A 20,000-nucleotide genomic window follows, 5' to 3' on the forward strand; every position below is an offset into this window, starting at 1 on the left:
CTGTTGAACACACCTGTTTGAACGGAACCGGGCATGTGGAATGACGTATACTGGGGAGATGGGTGACTCAGGAGTCTCACCCCCCCCCCCCCCCCACACACACACACACACACGCACACACACACATACACACTCACTCATCTTTTTACACTTCAGCCCGTTTACCCCCTTGTGGGACACCTGTTTTTCTGCTCATTGCTTCAACACATTTAGACATGAATTTTAAAGCATATAAACCTGTCAGCAGTTTTTTACTTTTGACAATTGGTCTTCATCCTCTTCCTTCTGCTGGAGCGTTTTACTTACGCATTACTGAGACGCAGCTGGCTTTTAAACGGAGAAGAAGCAAACATAGATGGCCTTGCCACTAAAAGCACCTTTCAGACAAGCAAAGACACCTTTAACAGCTCGAATTCGAAGCAATTTAAAACCTTTTTCTCTGTTTGGCTGTGTCCTGACGTGTCTTGCTGGGGTACAGACGGGAACCCAGTATTCTTACTGAAAAAAAGATGACCCTAGTAACTTTTTTGATTTAGACAGTGCTGCCCAAAATTAGACATACACTCACAGTGTCTTTGGTCATTAGCATAACAGATACTACAGACATATTCCTTTGGAACTGGCCACATTTTCATGCGCTCTGATAGTATAGACAGACGTCACAATGTTATGTCCCTTTTGCACATGAATAGCTAAACATAGCGTTAGTATCCAAGTTCCCTCAGTGCCTTACTGTGGAGTATTATGCATGCCAGATTATGCATCTTCGTTAGTGTTGTGTTGGAGACCACGGAAGCCTAGGCCTCAAGAACTGGTAGGACGAGAATGGGACCGGGCTGAGGATCATATCTGGGGTTAGTCTGTCTTTCGCTCCGCGAAACTAATCCCCGTGTTCGATGCTCCCTGCTTCCCTCAGATACTGCATTCATCCTTTAGTTTAGATATTACATTCCTTCTTCACTGAAGATAATGTATTCATGTTTAAGGTTGCTTCAAAATAATGGCTTGTGTATGAAGGTGTGTCATGTATTTGTTGACCTACTTACATGTACGGTATTCTTGATGTTTTTTTTTTAAACTTCTTGACACGTGTGTTAGGCAAAGCAAATATGGCAGTGAATTTTAATCTAAATGAGTTTTGCTGACACCCCAAGATGGGTGCCTGGCCTTCAGGAGGCATTGTTCAGCCAATTAAGACACCAGAACTGCTTAATTAAGATCAGTCAATTGTCTTAGAAGAAGGGGTCAACTCTGAGAAACAATATTCCTCTCTCCCTCTCTCTCTCTCTGGCGCGCTCTCTCTCTCTCTCTCTCTCTCTCTGTCTCTTACTCTCACTCGCTTTCTGTCTCAATTGGCATAATGAAAACTTGGCATTTCTTTGTGAACAAAGCAGACCTTTCCAGGCAAACCAAAATAATGAGGCTTTATTGATTAAAAACGTCTTTCTGTGCTGTTAATGGGTGGCTTGGATTACTGTTTCAGCAACAAAGCTTGGGGAATGGTTTCAGACGTTTGGTTAATTACATTATCCATGAAGAGGATTCGTCGGCTTATTTTGTGGATGTTTATTTTATTTTTTTCCTGCTTTTCTCCAAATAACGTGGCCCAATGTTTGTATTTTTGCGCCTGTCTCCCCCAGACACATATGTGCTCCAACACATACACACAAAATGCACTTATGTTGTGTGTGTGTGTGTGTGTGTGTGTGTGTTTGCGCATTTCTCAAGTCTGTAACATTTGTAAATAAGCCTCAGTGGACGAACTGATCAGCGAGCATGCACCCTTTACTTCTGTCACACTCTGCACAGAGGTACAGGCACAAACGTGCAGACAAAGCCCGCAAACCCAGCGAACGGCCATTTGTGGGCCTGTACCGGCTCCTCCGTAGGAAAAACAGCGCTGCCCGCATTCGCAATCCTAGTCACATGACCGCTCATCCGTCGTTCCCCCCCCCCGGAGAGAAGCAGGAGTATGCACCGCTGCCTACGAGGAAGTAAAGGACAGACCACTGGGACGTAGACGCACCGACTCGGCTGAGGGGATGGGGGACATGGGACGGAGAGGAGCCAGATTGCTGCTCCTCATAATCCTTGTTGGGCGGTGGGGACGAGTTGGGATGGAGGTGACACGCGCTTTAATTTGGGGCACAGGGAGTGGAGAAGCCTGGGAGTAGCTGTCTGTGCTTGTAATGATGTAGACCCTTCTAAAGGTTAATGTTTCCTAATTAGTTATGTTATTTGGAAAACAGACCAGACACCAGACCACCTCCGCGTTCACTATCCCAGGGTGGGAAATGAGGGGCTGGTGTTTTGTTTTCTTAATCAGATCCCACTCCTTTGCATCCTTCAAGACCACCCCCACCCCACCCCACCCCAGTCTGCATCCCTTGTCCAGACAAACAGATGAATATTAATGAAAACTGTTTCTCTCTCACCACCACATTTCTCTCTCTCTCTCTCTCTCTCTCTCTCTCTCTCTCTCTCTCTCTCTCTCTCTCTCTCACACACACACACGCACACAAACGCACTTTCATCGCACAGAGGATGCTCTGTATTTCCGCGTTTTTATTAGTCTGTCATATCTGTCTAACTGGAGGGTCCTAGTATACACCCTTGATGACTCCCTCAAGACTGGGGGAGGAGCGGAGGATTAGGAGCCGTTCGCTGCCGGCTCATAACTCAGAGGGGCGCAGGCTTGCGTGGAGCTGATGGAGGAGGAGTCGATGAGGAGGAGGAGTGGGACTGATAGTCCTGCATCAGGTAGCACTTCTGGCAACATCCAGAACTGCGGGAAGAAGGATAAAGGAATTTGACCTGTGTGTGTAATATTTTAGCATACCATACTTTTCCACGATTTAGATAACTTTACGTGCCTGAGAGTGATCGGAAGTTATCTGTTTTGCACTGGTCTTTTTGGCAGAAACACAGTTGACGCTGGAAGTCCAACAGTCCAACTGCACTCCGTGGTGGCAGCAGGCAGGAAGAAGCAGAGAGACTGCATTTACCCTTACGTCCCCCCGACGTATCATGACCGCTCTCTTTCTGACTTTCTCACCAGTTGTGAGACCTTTTTTAGTTCCTCGACATAACCTCAATTCTTGCATTTGTTTGGATTTCGCTTTTTCACATGGTGCCACATATGCAGCTACGCTGTCCTTGGGCTCAGCGGAGCTCGACAGTGCGCTTGTCTGGTTCATCTGAGCAGTGCGGCTCTCATTCCCCCCCGCCGTAAAGGTCACATTAGTGGGAGGTTTTAATGGCTTCTCCTCAGCCTGCTCTGCCCTGATTGAGTTCCCCAACCCCTCACTGTGAGGGCTTAGTCCGCTGACAGATGGAAGTGTTGATTACCTGGGGGAACTTTTTTAGTGTTCAAAGGGCTTCGGTCCTATACAGAGCTAATCTCTGGGTCGAGGTGTAGAGGATGCAGACGGAGTAAAGACTTAAGAGGGAGAAGACCTGGCAACTCCCCAAAAACCTTCTGCCACGGCCAGACAAAGGACAAGACAAACGTCAGTGAGGGAGAATATTTCAGTGCTTTCCCAGAGGTGAAATGTTTGCTTGACATGGAGCTACACCGAATAACACATTAAAAGTTGATCGAAGGTCCAATGTTCCAAACAGTTCTGAATTGAATGATTTATTTGGTGAAAACGGAATTGCTTTGGCACGTCAGTGACTCAGTAAAAAGTAAAAGGTCAGATATTACCTCATGAATTAGGGAGATTTTAACATCATATTTTAGTTGGGTCAAGACCCAGGTTTTTAACCGTTATGATTTCCGTCCCTAATGGGACCTAATGGATTGTGGTCAGCAAAGCTTAGCGCAGTTTGACAGCTTGTGGTTGTTTGGGATCACTGAATCCGGCCGGCAGAACATTAAGGCATAATTCACCACAAGATTACTCAGAAGAAGGCTGTTCGAAACCTTGAGCAGGGACACAGACCAGTAAAAGCCCAGCCCTGTGTGTTTGAGAGCTAGAGCAGCGTTATCATTCCCTCATCCCTGTGATCGATACATACACTGAAAGTGAAGGTCACCATGAGCCGAGTAAGACCGAAGAAATGGGTGGGAACCCTCGATAGAAGGGTTGCATCCAAATCTCCGGAGCTCTACTTTTGCAAGTCTCTCTCTCTCTCTCTCTCTCTCTCTCTCTGTTTTTCTCTGTTAGTGTCTCCCCCACTCTGCCTATCTCCAATGTGGCAAAAAATACTGCCCATCTCCCTCCATATGTTTGAATTATTGATTGCAGCGTGTAATTGGCCGTCGGAGCCAGGAGCTCTTAGAGGCTGAGGGCCCCCAGCTGTTCCTGTTTCCCCCTTCTACAGGACCAATTATGAGCATGACCCCAAAGAGTAGAAGGATCCCTCACCCTAAAAGCTCTTTCCAAGGTGGAGTAACACACAAAACAACAACAGCAACAAAAAAAAGGTGGAGCTCTCACGTGTGGGCAGGGGATCCTGGTACAGGATGTGGATTAACTTAGGTCAGTCTCTATAAATAAACCCTATTAGTGCTGATGTGCCAGGAGAACCAGAGCTAGTCTCCATTTGTCTCTCCCAAGCTCAACGTCAGCGGAGGCGTCATAAATCTACACTAAGAAAGACCCCAAGAAAGCACCGATGAGGAGTGTTTGGAGAGGAAGGGCAGTGGTGTGGTGCGCAGGGAGTTATTGATTGAGCTTGTTCAGGTCGTTATTGATTTTAGCCTGCTGACCTCAAGGTCTGAAGCCACACTGGCTCCCCGATCTCAGGCAGGTCTCGATAGTGTCTCAGTTGTGGTGTCTGTATTTGTATTGGCCCATTTCCTGTCTCTCTCCTCGCTCTCTGCCTTATATGACACCATTTCCAATCCCTGCCTACAAGCTGTTAAAGTGTAATAGCCTGTTAATGGGGCTTGTTTCTTTGCCCTTTATTTGATTTCGAGTTTGTGTGTCTGAATTCATTTGTTGGGACCAGCTGTCCTCATGACGATAAAGGCGATGTTCGGCTGGTCCCCAATGGAAAAAAAGCGTTTTTTGGTTGTCTTTTTTGTCTTTTTCACTGGTTGTATATTTGAACAGAATATAAAGCCTAATTTATTTTTTCAGGTACTGATGTTGGATGTTAACATTTAGCAACTGCAGCACAAGTTCAACAAAGATATTTGTGCAGTGCTATGTATGTGCGTATCTGTGTGAGTGTGAGTGTGCGTGTGTGTGTGTGCGCGTGTGTGTGTTTCTGTGGTATATACTTACTATGCACAATGAGCTCATGGTGCATTGATTCTGCAATAGCTGTGCGGGTCGTGTAGTTCACCAATTGTTCTGTGGAACTTGCTGGAAATTAGCAACAGTGTGACAGCGTGAGAGTCAGCGTCCAGTCCAGAAGCAGAGCACCGAACCCCACTGCCCCCCCAGTGAACATTTAACTCAATACTCCTTTATTTTACGAGCTGTAGCGCATTCAGCCGTTTAATTAACGGCCCTGATCAGCCTGTGGCTGAAGCACTTAGTAGCTTTGTATGACAAACCAAGATGGAGTGTCGTGGTTTTAGCATGATGGATGCTACTGGGACTCATTATATATTATGTATACATTATCTATGGATAAAAACAGACTAGTAGCTGATTCTTTGGTCAGGAAAAGCACAAACCTCAGTACTTCAATGGGAATCAAATGGCTTATCTTTTGTTGGGTTTCTATTGCCCCTAAACTGTGCCTTTCGCATTCTGTAATTTTTTTAGCACTTCCAGTACTTCAGTACTCTCAGCCATGCGCTCACGATTGTGTGGGTTTCCTGTGCTCATTCCCGATCTCAGCCCGATCCTGTCAGCTCCGTTCAGAGTCCCTGATGAGTTCGGCTCTGCAGCTGTGGAGATGTGGCCTAATTGGCAGAGCGATGGCAAGATCGACTGGAGAAATGGGCATGAAACGGCTCTCGTTCCCCATGGTGATGAAATCAGAAGTCAACTGTACTGACAATGTGGCTCAGTGAAGACAAACGCGGCATATCGGTGTCACTGGAAGCTGAATCGCTGTTTGGAGTGCGTCGCTGGCAGACTAGAACACACATGCTTAGAGACCCACCATCGGTTGTTTTGAGATATTCTCATGAACAAAAGAACAGGTGTAAAGGACACCGCCGACACGATGCGCAAACAGCCACTGCAGCACCATCTCCTTCTTTCCTTTAATGCCGAGTGTATTTGTTGTCAATTCACCGAAACTCCGACCTGGAGCCGTAACTGTTGTCACAGGAGAATCGTGTGTGACCGTGGGCGTGAGGCGTGGTGTGTTACTGCTGTAATGCGTTAATGAGCAGGGAGAGATCACCATCGCTCTGGTGTGGTTTGTGGTCAGCATCGTGACGCTCAGATGCTCGAGCAAGGCTTCACCGAATGCTTTTCCGTCAGAAGAAGCACAGGAGTGTGGAAAGGAGATCGAAACTAACGGAGGGAGCAAATTAGTGGGCTATTGGTGTGTGTGTGTGCGCGCGCGTGTGTGTGTGTGTGTGTGTGTGGTTATAAGGAACAGAAAGCAGAGTCACCTCTTTATCAGTGAGGACAGAACGGAAAGATGAGGGCGTGAGCCATTGCTGGACTCGTGGGTGACAGGAAGCGTTGTGGGCGAGGTGGAGTGACAACTGAGTGACTGTACGGGTCATAATCGGGAAGCCTCTCCCTGTCAGTCAGCAGGAGAGAACTGTGCCATGGGAGAAGGGCATGTGTGTGCGTATGCGTGTGTGTGTGTGTGTCTGTGCTTGCCTGCGTGCCTCGGTGCACGTGTGTGCGTTTGAGGATCCTGTGGATCGGAGGCCAAGAGAAATTAGCTTCCTGTCAGAAAGGCAGAGAAGACAAGAGTAGCAGAAACAGATGTAAGGAACAACAACCAAGATGCACCTGGATACGGTTTAAATGACAGCGATGCCGCTCACGGCTTCAAAGCGGTGAGCCTGTTGTAGGAGAGGGTGTGTCTGTGGGCTGGCGTGAGGATTTCACTTTCACTCTGACTTCCAACTCCCTGCCTTTTCAGAACAGTACACGGTTACGTTAACCACCACCTCCAACTCCGTCAGGCATGCCGAGTTTTTCTTCCGTACGTCGTGTTTCGTGGTGGAACCATTCTCATGGTCTCCATCGTGGCCCTTATGTGGGAGTTCGGTCAGCACCTGTGACGACACCCTGCTCCGGCCTGCAATCTCCGTTAGGCGTAGGCGGCGTCTGTTTTGGTACTGTGCCATGCCCCACTCAGGCGGTGTGTTATCACTTTACGTTGCCCGTCGTGTACGCCTTTTCTGTGTGTATGTGCGCTGATATTCCATCGGCTTCTGTTGTTATCGATAAGGCACTTTTTTTCTCTCGATTTTTAGGTTTTAGTTTTTCCCCTGCACGTTCTTCGCCAGTGACGGCGTCCTTTGGAGCGTAGCTGTGCTGGGTTCTTCTAGGCCCTCTAAAAGCGCCTCTGTCCCGCGGCATTACCGTCGACTGTATTTTATCTCGTAAAGACAGAGGAAGTTCCTGTGGTAGGAAGAGATCCCGTGAAAGGCTCGCTCACTGGTTCATTCATTCACCCAAAAAGACTCATTCCTTTTTTTTCATGACTTGGGGCCATTCCACTGACTTGTTATATATCCATATACTGCCACGCCAACACCCGAGTCTAATATCTTAAAAAAAGAGAACTTTGGGCTCCTGGAGTTTTTAACATAAAAAAATGGCATTCTGTGATCACCAGCTAAGCGTCCCCACAAGGTCAGAATTTTCTTCTGTGGCTGAATGCTTAGCCCTGATGAAGAGAACACAGAGTACACATTTGTACACCCACATGGGGGGCAAATCCCATCTAGACCGGCTGATAAATTTTTTCCTTAGCAACACTCCCTCCGCAGGTCGCCTTCCGCCGTTCTGCGTCGTTAGCGTACAATCGCACACGTGGCCAGCGGGCAGAGAGAAGTTTGAAGGGTGAGGAGACCCAACTCGATCAAGCCTTATGATAGCGATCAATCAGGGACAAAAAGGTGCATTAACCAAGTAGCTCTGCCATGCAGTAGAAGCTAATCTAGGGGAAATTACTGATTTAGGAGCAGGGGTGAATTTGATCAGCTGGAGTTAGAACTACTTTGCCAGGAAGCCGAAATCTATCACTCCAGTGCATCTGAAAGCACTCAGCCATTTCTGCATGTGTTAATGAGTCCCTCAAGTATCAGGGTGTGCGCGTGCAGATGCGTGGGGGAGAGAAGGGGAGGCTTAGAGAATAGAGGGTTTCACAGTCTTGATCATTCTGCCGTTCCAGCTGCGTCTGAAGTGCATAACGCCCTGTTCACACGCTGTTCTTATCTCTCACCATTCCTGCCCCCACCCCCCCGATAGATGCCGCTTGTTGCACTGGAGATGAAAACGATACCTAACGAGCTCCGGGTACAACAAAGAGAGATATCGGCGCTTAAGAAAAGTTTGTTCTTAGTGAAACTTGCAGATATCGGAGGGCTATTGTTTTAGTGTGCATGCTGAAAATGAAAGTGACAGTAAATGAAAGACAGGAAAGTAATTACAGAATAAATAAACACTTTTTAAATACCTCCGAAGGTGTCACTATATAAGGGTGGGTACTGGTCAGCATTTGATTATAATACATTGTAATACACATGTACTGCATTTTACATGACTGCTCGTTGCAGCACATCAAACGCAGTGTTTAGGTGTATGTGGTCTCCTCTCAGGAAACACACCTGACAGGTTGCGATGTATGAAGGGACAGCGGGTCTGAGATGGAGATACCAGTGGCTGTCTCCCTGTCTCACTCTCTGCCCTGCTTCATGTCACAGTTAGCAGGTGATATCTGGGGGAGCTGCTCGAATGCTAGGCAGGAGATCTACACACACAAACATCGCGTGGAACCCTGTGCAACTTCTCACCCCTTCACCTACCTCATAGTGATGACCACATGCCTAAGCTCTGTGGAATTCCTAGTGCCAGCGTGTAAAATTCCAGCACCCGGCAGATTCCCGCCTCCCAACAAGAGCGTTTCCCCAAGTCGCTACTGGCCGTGTTAGCGACGTGGAACCATCTACGGCTCTGTTATTGTTCGCTGGCGGGTGTTGCCCCATTACGGGTTATTATGGCATATCTGCCATTCTTTCCAGCTTGGGTAAGAGGGCCATTAGCGTGTAAGTACTGTCGTCACTCAGCGGTTGACAGCGTTTCATTGCCCTTGCTCTCATCTGAGTGCACATAGACACCGGAGCGCCGTTCGAAACGCAGGCGTGTTAAGCGGTACGCAGCTGCCCTTAACCACTCTGCGTCCTTCGGACAGGCTCGTCCGTGACTTCGCTCGCCCGTGACTGTCTGTTGGGCTCATGGGCTTCTGTGCTCGCAGGTTTCGGTTCGGGGTTGCCTGGGTTAAAACCGCAGAGATTCAGAGGTTCTCGTGCCAAGATTAATTGTTGATCCGATGCCACAAAAGGACAGAGCTCCTGTGTATTGCATGGAAAGTAAAAACTCTCGCCCCAGTTATTTGTCAGCCCGGTTCCATTGTGAGCCGACAGCTGGGTCGGTCACATGGGTGTGACTGATTGGGCCATGTGGATGGAGATTAATCTTCCTAATGACTTTCACAGCGCTCGTCCGACCTGTGTGTATGTGTGTGCAGGAATGTAATGTGTGTGTGTGTGTGTGTGTGTGTATGGCTAGTGTGTGTGTACGTAGTCTGTAGAACCAGGCTTATCTTTAGACCTGAGTTCGTGATATCTCTGTAAGCCCCGTGTTTCTGGGTCAAAGAAGCTTTATCTTCACTCTGTTTCATGGAAGCTCCAGACAGGGTCCGTGCCCTTTATCTTCTCTCCATTTGGACTTTCAGGTCGACTAGTCTTGCGCTCCCGGTCTTCTCCAGCCCTCTGTCATGTCCCCTCATCCTGGTCCTCCCCGTCTCCTCCTTGAATCTTTAAGCCCACGTCGAGTCGTCCGGGACGGAGAATCCCACCTCGGTCTAATCAAGGCGAGCCGTTGAAGCGCAGCCTTTTGGTGCGGTGGGCTACACGAGATGCACGAGCAGGCCTCCAACCACGCGGGTCCTGTGAATGGCTCACACTGTAAGGGACTGCGTGATAGCTCTGAGAACGTGCAGCTGTGACTTCCGGTGATTGGATTGGCTGAAGGCAGAGCAGGCATGACGTTCACTACCCTCAAGACCAGTTGCCTTTAACTCATGTTAAAGATATTCAGTTTGTCTGTTTGTCCGACAGTACTACTAGTCTCCTAATGAAAGCAGCTGTTGGTAAATCCCATCCTGGAGCTCCGTACATTATCAAGATGTATTTGATCAGGTATCAAAGTGACTGCTTTCATTAGCCCCACCGTAACATTTATATGTCCATTGAAGCCTGTCTGAGCTGGGCTGCTGGCGTCTCTCCATTTCCCCCCAACTCCCTCCAAACCCCGCGCCCCCAACCCTGCTGCAAAACATCCATCATCCCCCTGCGTGCAGCCTTCACCCTGTCTCTCCATCGCCTCGCTCCTCATTACGCCGCCCTCTCGCGAGGCTCCCACGGGAGGAGGAGGAGGAGGAGGAGGAGGGAAGGCTGTGGCGCTCTTTTTTCGGGTACAAAGGACCACCATGTTAATCGAGTTCTATGCAAATGCAGCCTCGCGCGATAGAAGGCGAAAATTACCCGGCGCCCCTCCGGGGTGCCTCTGATTCGCTGGAAACAGGTGAAATCTCGCCCGGCCGGATTTCTTTCCTTTTTTCTTTCCTGTGATGATCCCTTCGGCAATGAGAAAGCCGGCACAATAAAGGGACGTGCTCACTCGCTTGTTGTCGCTTGCTTAAAAGGGCGCCATCGAACAAAGTTGTTGGTTTTGTATGCTGTTTGACGTTGCACCTCCCTTCATCCGCCAAGCTCAGCAGGTCTGCCCTGCTGTCTGGACCTGTCATTTGTTTAAAGAAGACCGAACCCCTGAACTACTCCTGCCTCTGGTCCCGTGAGTGCTGCTCAGTGCAAATGTCTATTGTGTTATTCCTTAGATGGTGGCTCTCGAGAGGCAGGTGTTTGACTTCCTGGGTTACCAGTGGGCTCCTATCTTGGCCAACTTCTTCCACATCATCGTGGTCATCCTAGGCCTTTTCGGGACCATCCAGTACCGGCCGCGCTACATCGTGGTGGTGAGTAGACATTTCTGTTGTGTTTCTCACCCCTACCCTACTGACTGATCTATGTACTGACACTCACTTTCACCCCTGCCCTACTGACCGATCCATGTACTGACCTCAACTCTCACCCCTATCCTACTGACCAATCCATGTACTCTCCTCAACTCTCACCCATACCCTACTGACCGATCCAAGTACTGACACTCACTCTCACCCCTACCCTACTGACCGATCCATATACTCTCCTCAACTCTCACCCCTGCCCTACTGACCAATCCATATACTCTCCTCAACTCTCACCCCTGCCCTACTGACCGATCCAAGTACTGACACTCACTCTCACCCCTACCCTACTGACCGATCCATATACTCTCCTCAACTCTCACCCCTGCCCTACTGACCGATCCATATACTCTCCTCAACTCTCACCCTTGCCCTACTGACCGATCCATATACTCTCCTCAACTCTCACCCCTGCCCTACTGACTAATCCATATACTCTCCTCAACTCTCACCCCTGCCCTACTGACCGATCCATATACTCTCCTCAACTCTCACCCCTGCCCTACTGACCGATCCATGCACTGACCTCAACTCTCACCCCTGCCCTACTGACCGATCCATGCACTGACCTCAACTCTCACTCCTGCCCTACTATTAGCTGTTAAGGTCAAAGCTCAACTCACTCCCATCCCTGCACTTATCCTGTCCCTCCTGAGTTGAGTCCTATTCCTGCTTCAGTCCAGGTCCCGTTACCTTTCCACAGGCTTGACCTTAATGGAAGCAGACAGTTGCTATTTTTAGTTGTGTCAAGATATTTTAGAAGACTACAGTGATACAGTGACATAAACGTCTGAGTCCCCTTTAAGATCGGCAGTAAGAAGCATGACCCTGGGGTCAACATGGCTGCCATACTCAGTAGAATGGATGGAAACCGGCTGGAATTGACATATGCAGTTAATGTAATGTTAAAGCAAACAAGAAAACCCTTCAACCACTGGGAGTGAAATATTAGCTTATGATCATACTAACATGTTTGATTTATAGAGCGCTTCTCAAGAGCTCAAGGATGCTTTACAATAAAAGAAAAGTATTTGAACGGTTTTAGGAGAAATAGCATAAGGCTCAAGTAAAAACGGTAAATCTATTTATACACCCTAAGTAGAAAACCGCTGAGTAAACAAGCGAGTTTTCAGTTTTGATTTGAAAGAAGACTACTACAAGCTCTAAAAGCTCGTTGAGGTAAGACAGTCCAGAGTTTGGAATCACTGACACCGGAGGATCGGCTTCTGTTTGTAGAGTTTTGTACGAGGGATGACAAAGTTTGAAGGAAGAGATTTGAGTCAACAGATTGGTCTATAGGGGATCGGAAGAGCTCCAGGGTAGCGACCTGCTAGGTTGGCAAGTCCAAGAAGTGTTTTGTACGTGATAAGTATTGTGAACTGAATACATGTTGTAACTGGAAGCCAGTGAAGTTGTTGAAGGACAGGAGAGATGATTTCCTGGTATGAACGAGTAGTCAGCCAGCAAACTATAACACATATAATGAGGCATGTGTTAAGAGGGCCATGGAAGACAAAGAAGAAGAGAAGAGAAGGAGAACCAAAAAACACATTGAGGGGAGATGCGAAGAGATGGGCGGCTTCAGAGCACTGATATTCCTGGGAATCTCCCGGGAGCCTTGTCCTGACATGCCAGGAGCTCTCTCTTCACTTCACTGTCCATTTAGCTGGATGTTACTCAGCGAAGATTCACTACTCAGCGCATGAATCATGGTGTCTAGAGTTCAGCTTTTTGCCCACAAGACATTAGCCTAATCTTAGGTCATCTTACTGAGTAGTGGAAATCAGTGCGCCTCGGGCTATGCTTCATTGTCAGACGAAACCGAAACCTCTCCCCATCTTGCATGGATGGGAAATGATCTCTTCAGCCCTGTTAGCTACTGTATTTACGTGCAGACTAATTCTGTGTTGAAAACTCCAACTAACGTAGAAAGCTAAGTGAACACCTTACTCTGATTTCTTTAATTGGGGTGAGGTCCTAATCGCAGGAGGCGTACACAAAATTTTATTCCCTTATTTTTTTCAGAGTGCATGTCTGGCTTTGTAACTGGAACACAGTCTCTCTCCCTCATACAGGCTTAAGAATAACGAGAAAGCAGGCGCAAACACAGCAAAGAAACGACACACTCCCAACACGTTACGCAGCTTTTTAGCCACAGCCCGGTCCACATGTGCACGAGGATGCTTTGGACGTCAGGTCTCTAACAGTAAACCTGACTACTTCAGTGATCCCATGCAGCTTTCTTTTAAAAAATACGACTATTATGTGATACAAAACCTATTCTGTTCGTCACTTCCCGCATAGAGGACCTGTGTTCTTTCTTTCTTTTTTTGTGTGTGAAATAAGAAAGAGAAAAATGTTCAAAGCACGCCTTCCTTTTGGAGGAGGGTTTATTGAATGGCCCCGTGAAGGTGGTCTTTAGCATTTTAAAACGTTCACTGAAAGATCAAGCTACCAGTCTTTTGTATCAGAAAGCATGAAAGACGGTCCTCCACGCACGTTTCCCTCCCTCGCTCTTTGGCTGTACGCGCACGGATCAACGCGAAGGCGCTTTTCAGTGCTAGCTGTCATCGTTTAATGACAAGATTGCCACCTCCAAGGGAAAACGATAAAGAAAAAAGCCCTCACACTCTCTCCGATTCCGCAGCAGGCTCCGACTGCACTAGATATGAGCTGACCTCTTCGCAGAGAGACGGGCCCGTTTTAATTTGCATCCGAATGGCTTTTACAGCCCTTTTATATTGCGCTGGACGGATGAGAGATTAGGCCAGGCACCGGCGCACAAGGTCCGGGCTGAAGGCGGGACGCACTGCTGGGAAGCGAGCCGCGTTTTTCAAATAACAAAACGCAGAATGGCGAGGCCGTGTCGACGGGGCTTTGTACTTCAGCGGCGTTCGGTTAACGCGCTCCGGGTAACGGGCCTCGCGGACACGTCCTGCGCCGTGCCTGTCCGCTGTCGTTAGCACGTGATGGCGCGGATGCGCAGGTCGAGTACGCAGACCGGATCGTTTTATTTCGGATTCACGTCTTTATTGCTGTCTCGTGTGTGAAACTGGAGTACAAAACACAACGGCAGTATGAACCCGGACGTCATATGCACATTAGTGGGGTTACTAGCCATTTGTTTCTGATGAGCACAGCCTGGGCTGCAGCATTCATCTCCGTAGGTCCCATTATATCTGCACAGTAAAGGAGCGACCCAGGCTGAAGAATTCCTTCATCTTTATCTGCTGTGCCAAACTAGCTACTACAACAGACCAAAATGTGGTTTTATATCTATGAACTTGTTTGTATGGGGGAAAATTGGCAGTTCCAGTTGCCCATGACTTCATTTTTACTTTCATAACGTCTGTTTTGTTTGTTGGTATTTTTTGTATTTCTCCGTATGTTGTTATTAATAATTCTATCACATCGCTTTTGGCCAACATTATAGAATATTGCAATGCAATAATTTACATCAGTGATGATCTTTAATAAATGTTCACTCTGTTGCTTTCTGTCACACACTATTACCGCATCATGATTTTTGAATTGCTTTGCCATTATTTAACTATTCCCTTTGTAAAAATGGTCAAATCTATGGTACAGTAGAATAGAATACAATAGAGAAGACTGCAGCTAGCACATGGTGCTAGTAACTCCAAATTCTTGGGTTACCTTCCCAGGGAGCTGAAGCACTGGGACTCTGGTCCACCTGGCATGCTCTCCTGGAGAGGCTGTTTGACAAGAAGAAGGGGACGTTAGTTTGGCAGTGTTTTGGTTTCAAGCCAAACGAACATGGAGAACTTGTAAAACCTTGTTCAGATTTGAAGAGTGTTACATGAAATAGAAAAAGAAATATTAGCACAGGTACTCTACCCAGTGTCAGTTGAATTTAAATTACTGTTGTGAGTTCAACAAAAATGCTCATTGGCTTAAATAATTACGGTGATATCTTCACATGATACTTAACTCAATAGGCAACACAATAAAATAATTGATCACTATAATTTTGGAGATGATAATTGTTGGTCTACATTTTCAATTTTGCCCAAGCCTAGCTCTATATGTTAAATGATGCCATTTTAGGGACAATAAAATCTTGAGCCTTTTTCTATTTAAATGAAACATCTGCTGTTGACTACAGGGTAATAAGGGTAAGTCTTGTATTTTAAAATGATTAAAATGCTATTGGTTAGTGTGTTTTAAACACACCAAAAACAAGTTTTCAGTTCTGCCCTCATCCACACAGACGCACTGATATTCCGGCTGTGGTGAAAGTCAGTGTTCCGCAGGTGTGGCAGAGGGAGATGAATTTTGACTGAAATAACAAGAAAAATGACACAGATGTGGAGCCCAGAACTCCTGCTGACCACCATGTTGGCGTGCAGCTTACACGGTCATCCTGTCCAAGAATGATGACACGTGCCCTGTTCCTTTCCCAGTACGCGGTGTGGACAGCGCTGTGGGTGGCCTGGAACGTCTTCCTCATCTGCTTCTACCTGGAGGTGGGAGGCCTTACCAAGGTAAGATGAGACTCCGGACCTTGGGCTCCTCCGCATTGGCGACGTTCCGAAGTGCGATCTGCGCGAAGAGTGTTTGACGCAGAAACCTGTTTCCCACAATCCCGTACACTTTCAGTTTCTGATCTTTTTTAAAAATTTTGTAACACTTGTAAAGCTGTTCATATAGCCAAGGTTGGGTGTCGCGCGAGGTTTTTAAAATATTTTTTTTGTCCCTTTGCTCTGGCCTGTGTGGAGGTCTGCTGGAAACAAGAGCTGTGTAAAACCACAGGTTTTTCCTGCGAGTGTCATGCTTGTGCAAGCGAATTCGAGGAAAAGCCCATCAGGTGTTCTCTGTGAGAAAGCAGAGCTGGCCGGAGCTTCCTCCTTATCCAGCCTGTCTCCCTCCGAGTGCCAGTGGGTCAGGGATATGCAGAGTCCCTGGGAAAAGTGCAAAATGCAAGCTCTGTTGTAATTCAGGAGCTCTGTTGTTTATGCTTTTTCGCCCATCTTGACACCCGGATTCCTTGCCTGTGTCTCGAGACGTACTGAATGTAATTCAGTGATGTAAAGCAATAAAGCAATATATATAATATAAAGTGAAGTATATAATAAAGCAATGTAGCACCCCCGGTACATAGCCAGCTGGAACTGGGTCAGGTTTATAAGCTATAAGCTTATCAGAAGAGAGAGAGAGAAGGGAGCTCTCTAAACCATCCAGTGCTGTGACCAGAACTGTAAACCATCCAGTGCTGTGACCAGAACTCTAAACCATCCAGTGCTGTGACCAGAACTCTAAACTGTGTAGCTACAGGACAGGAGGTTTACATCGCCCCATACAAGGCTTTACGCCCCTCATATAGTGATGAGTTTTGGCGCGGGGCAGTGTAACGGTACATGTTTGTGTTTGAAGCTGTTTAGCAGCTGTTGGAGAGGCCTACAGCAGGTCATTTAACGATGGTGTCTACAGCTGGATGACTGTCGTACCGAGACTGTAGACTCACAGGTACTGATCTGCCCAGCTGCTGAAAAATCAGCACTTTCAGTTCAGTAAATTAAGCACCATAATACAAATACAGATATGAAAAACAGCATAAATACATAATGGAAAGTCGTTTTGTAGTATATGGAAATACTATCCAAAGAATACGTCTGAGCGTCTGAGGGCTTTTTTATCGCCCCCCAACGGAAACCCGACAGTCTCAGTGGATAATGGCAGAAGTAACCTTGGAAACCGCCTCCTTTCCTTCCACTCCCCTACTCCAATCATCTCCCATTCCCTTTGTGTCCCATCCGAGTGGGAGCGCATACCCCCCCCCCCACCCCCACGTTCTGCTGGCTGGCTCCACCCCCCATTCACAGCATTTGTTGTATTTTACATCTACTGCACCCCCCCCCCACACACACACACACCCACCCCCAACACACTGTCACTCTCTTCAGACACCCTTCCCCCACCTCTTACAGACACAACACACACACACACACACACACACACACGCATGCTTACTCGCTCAAAAAACACACTCTCTCCCCTCAATTTGCACACAGTCAACAGTGCTCTGAATTGCTGCTTAAGTGCCTGTTGTTGAATATTCATTAGGTGAGATGACCTGCTGCGTGGAGTGCATCTGCTTAGACTGCATTTGTCCGTGCGTCTGTATTGTGTCTGTATGTCTTTTTTTGTCTGCCTGTTTGTGTATTTGTGTGTGTGTGTGTGTGTGTGTGTGTGTGTGTGTGTGTACCTTCATGTAGCTGTGTGCATTCAAGCATGTATGTCTATAATGAGAAGGTGGTGCAATAGCAGTGACCCCCTCCTCTATTTGGATGTTGTGTGTGTGTGTGTGTGTGTGGCTGTCTGTTTATGTGTCCTCCATTAGCCATCTCTCCCCTGCTCTCCATATGTAGCTGTGTGAGCAGTGTGTGCGTTTGTCCATCTGGTGGATTAATGCTTTAGCCTGCCCCCCCCTGCCAGCTGCTCTCTCTCTCTCTCTCTCTCTCTCTCTCTCTCTCTCTCTCTCTCTCTCTCTCTCTCTCTCTCTCTCTCTCTCTCTCTCTCTCTCTCTCTCTCTCTCTCTCTCTCTCTCTCTCTCTCTCTCTCTCTCTCTCTCTCCCACCTGATAGCCTGCAATGGTGCCTTCGCCCCCAAATTACACAGCTCTACCACAACTTGAAACGACACTCTAAAACCCAGCTGCTATAGCAACACCCCCTTTGACCCTCGAAATGAAAATGACAGACTGTGATGTACAGCGAACTTTCTGAATCATGCTGTTACCTACAACCCCTTATAACCTTAAACCCGTATAATTAAGTTGACAAATTCAACACAGTTAAGTGCTATAACACAATTAAGTGCTATAATTAAGTGCTATAATTAAGTGGCATAGCTCTGAAGAGGAGCCCAGCTGCTATTGTTTCTCCAGGTCTGGATTTTTGCACAAAGCAAAATCCCTCTCCCCCAACCCTCTCTCTCTCTCTCACTGATGGCTTTCTTTAAGTAGTCCTCCCATGTGTGGTTACAAGCTGTAGCAGTCTGTCACCCACAGTAAGCATGATTAAATATGCCATCAGATAAGACAGCCTCAAGTGACCTCCTCCCCCTAGCCCAGAAACACACACACACACACACACACACACACACACACGCGCGTGATGTCTTGTTCTGCCCATACTGCAGACTTTGATAGTAATGATTATTTGTTTATTTGTTTACCTTTTTCCCTGAGAGAAATCCCACAAAGCCCTCAAACCTTCATTGTCAGGGAGTCCTTATTCCCTAATTTCCATGTCCGTTGAAGGCAGTAATGGCGGAGGCAGGGAGAGGCCGGACGTAGTGTTCCCAGCCCAGCAGCGGAAAAGCACGTCCACGTTTAGGAGTTCATATACGATTCCCTTGGAACTGAGAAAGCTCCAGGCTGAAAATGTCTGCAAGACCCGCCAGTGATATAAGTGACATGTTTAGAGTAATCACAGAGCCACGAGCTGCTCTGAATGCACAGGCTACATTGTATTGGTTGTCATAATAAACAGCATGGTTTCAGCAACGCGTTTTTGCTATGGAATTAGATGGATGGATGGATAAACAAAAATATTTCGCTATTCTAGTTGATCCTAAATGGTACATTTAGATGCAAGTGCAGCAACATAGCACAGGGTTGTGAATTTGTTTACCTGCTACGACACAAGAATGTGAAGAGGAATACAAGAGCACGTAGAAGTCAACTTAACAGACTTAACTTAACATCCCCATGTGATGCTGAATGCACTTTTATGGCTTGTTAGTGAATGTAGTAACACGTGCGTGTGTCTGTGGGCTGTCTGTGGGACTGTCTGAGGGTCTGCGGTATGTCTGTAGGTCTATGTGTCTGTCTGTGGTATGTCTGTAGGTCTATGGGTCTGTCTGTGGTATGTCTGTGGGTCTATGGGTCTGTCTGTGGTAAGTGTGGGTCTATGGGTCTGTCTGTGGTATGTCTGTAGGTCTATGGGTCTGTCTGTGGGTCTATGGGTCTGTCTGTGGTATGTCTGTAGGTCTATGGGTCTGTCTGTGGTATGTCTGTGGGTCTATGGGTCTGTCTGTGGTATGTCTGTGGGTCTGTTCATGGAACAGGATCTTCCTCTCTCAGTGTAGCTGGGGTTGTTAAATTGCGCGTGCCTTGCCTTACCACATCCCAGTGTTGCACTGCTTCTGTTGCGGATGTCGACGTCTCCGACGGTGACAGCACCTCCTGTCTCTCTCCACATTCAGGATGGCGACCTCCTGACCTTCAACATCTCCGCGCACCACTCGTGGTGGAGTGAGCATGGCCCGGGCTGCGTGCGGCGCGAGGTGCCCCCTAGTGGCGGCCGCACCGCCGACACACACTCCTACGTGTCAGTCGCGGGCTGTCTGCTGGAGTACCAGTACATCGAAGTGCTGCACAGCGGCATTCAGATCCTCCTCTCGGTAAGCGCCTCCAACCGCCGAGCCCAACACACCCGTGGGGCCGGACACACCCATCGAGCCGAACACATCCGCCAAACTGAACACACCCACCGAGCCCAACATACCAGCGGGGCCGAACACGCCCGCCGCCTGAACTTGTAGCACCCAATGTCTCTGGAACCCACGGCTTCTTTTCTAGAGACACCAAAATGCACTGCTTTATGAATATTCAAAGTGTGGCATGCTCTGCTTATGAATATTCAGTGTCTCAGTAATGCACATTCCCTACATAGCTGCATGCTTAATGGCCACAGACTAAATAATTACAGTCCTCATTCACACTGAGAGATGTGCGTGCCCCACATCGGAAACTACTCCGTAACGACCCGATGAATCGGAGCCTGTGA

General features: G+C 47.7%; 1 protein-coding gene across 3 annotated transcripts in view; it reads left to right on the forward strand.

The window, feature by feature from the left end:
• Positions 1-20,000, forward strand: part of nkain4 (sodium/potassium transporting ATPase interacting 4) — a 44,809-nt gene that overhangs the window by 1,834 nt on the left and 22,975 nt on the right. For 2 of the 3 annotated variants that reach the window (XM_027019223.2, XM_027019225.2), the window contains exons 2-4: positions 10,999-11,136; positions 15,612-15,692; positions 19,417-19,614. In XM_027019223.2, coding sequence (XP_026875024.1) covers positions 10,999-11,136; positions 15,612-15,692; positions 19,417-19,614 — 417 coding nt within the window. Of the gene's footprint in view, positions 1-6,744; positions 6,854-10,998; positions 11,137-15,611; positions 15,693-19,416; positions 19,615-20,000 lie in introns of those variants that run through there. The other variant, XM_027019224.2, reaches the window with a different exon arrangement.

The sequence above is a fragment of the Electrophorus electricus genome, chromosome 24 (genome assembly GCF_013358815.1).
Source record: "Electrophorus electricus isolate fEleEle1 chromosome 24, fEleEle1.pri, whole genome shotgun sequence".
NCBI classification, from domain to species: domain Eukaryota; kingdom Metazoa; phylum Chordata; class Actinopteri; order Gymnotiformes; family Gymnotidae; genus Electrophorus; species Electrophorus electricus.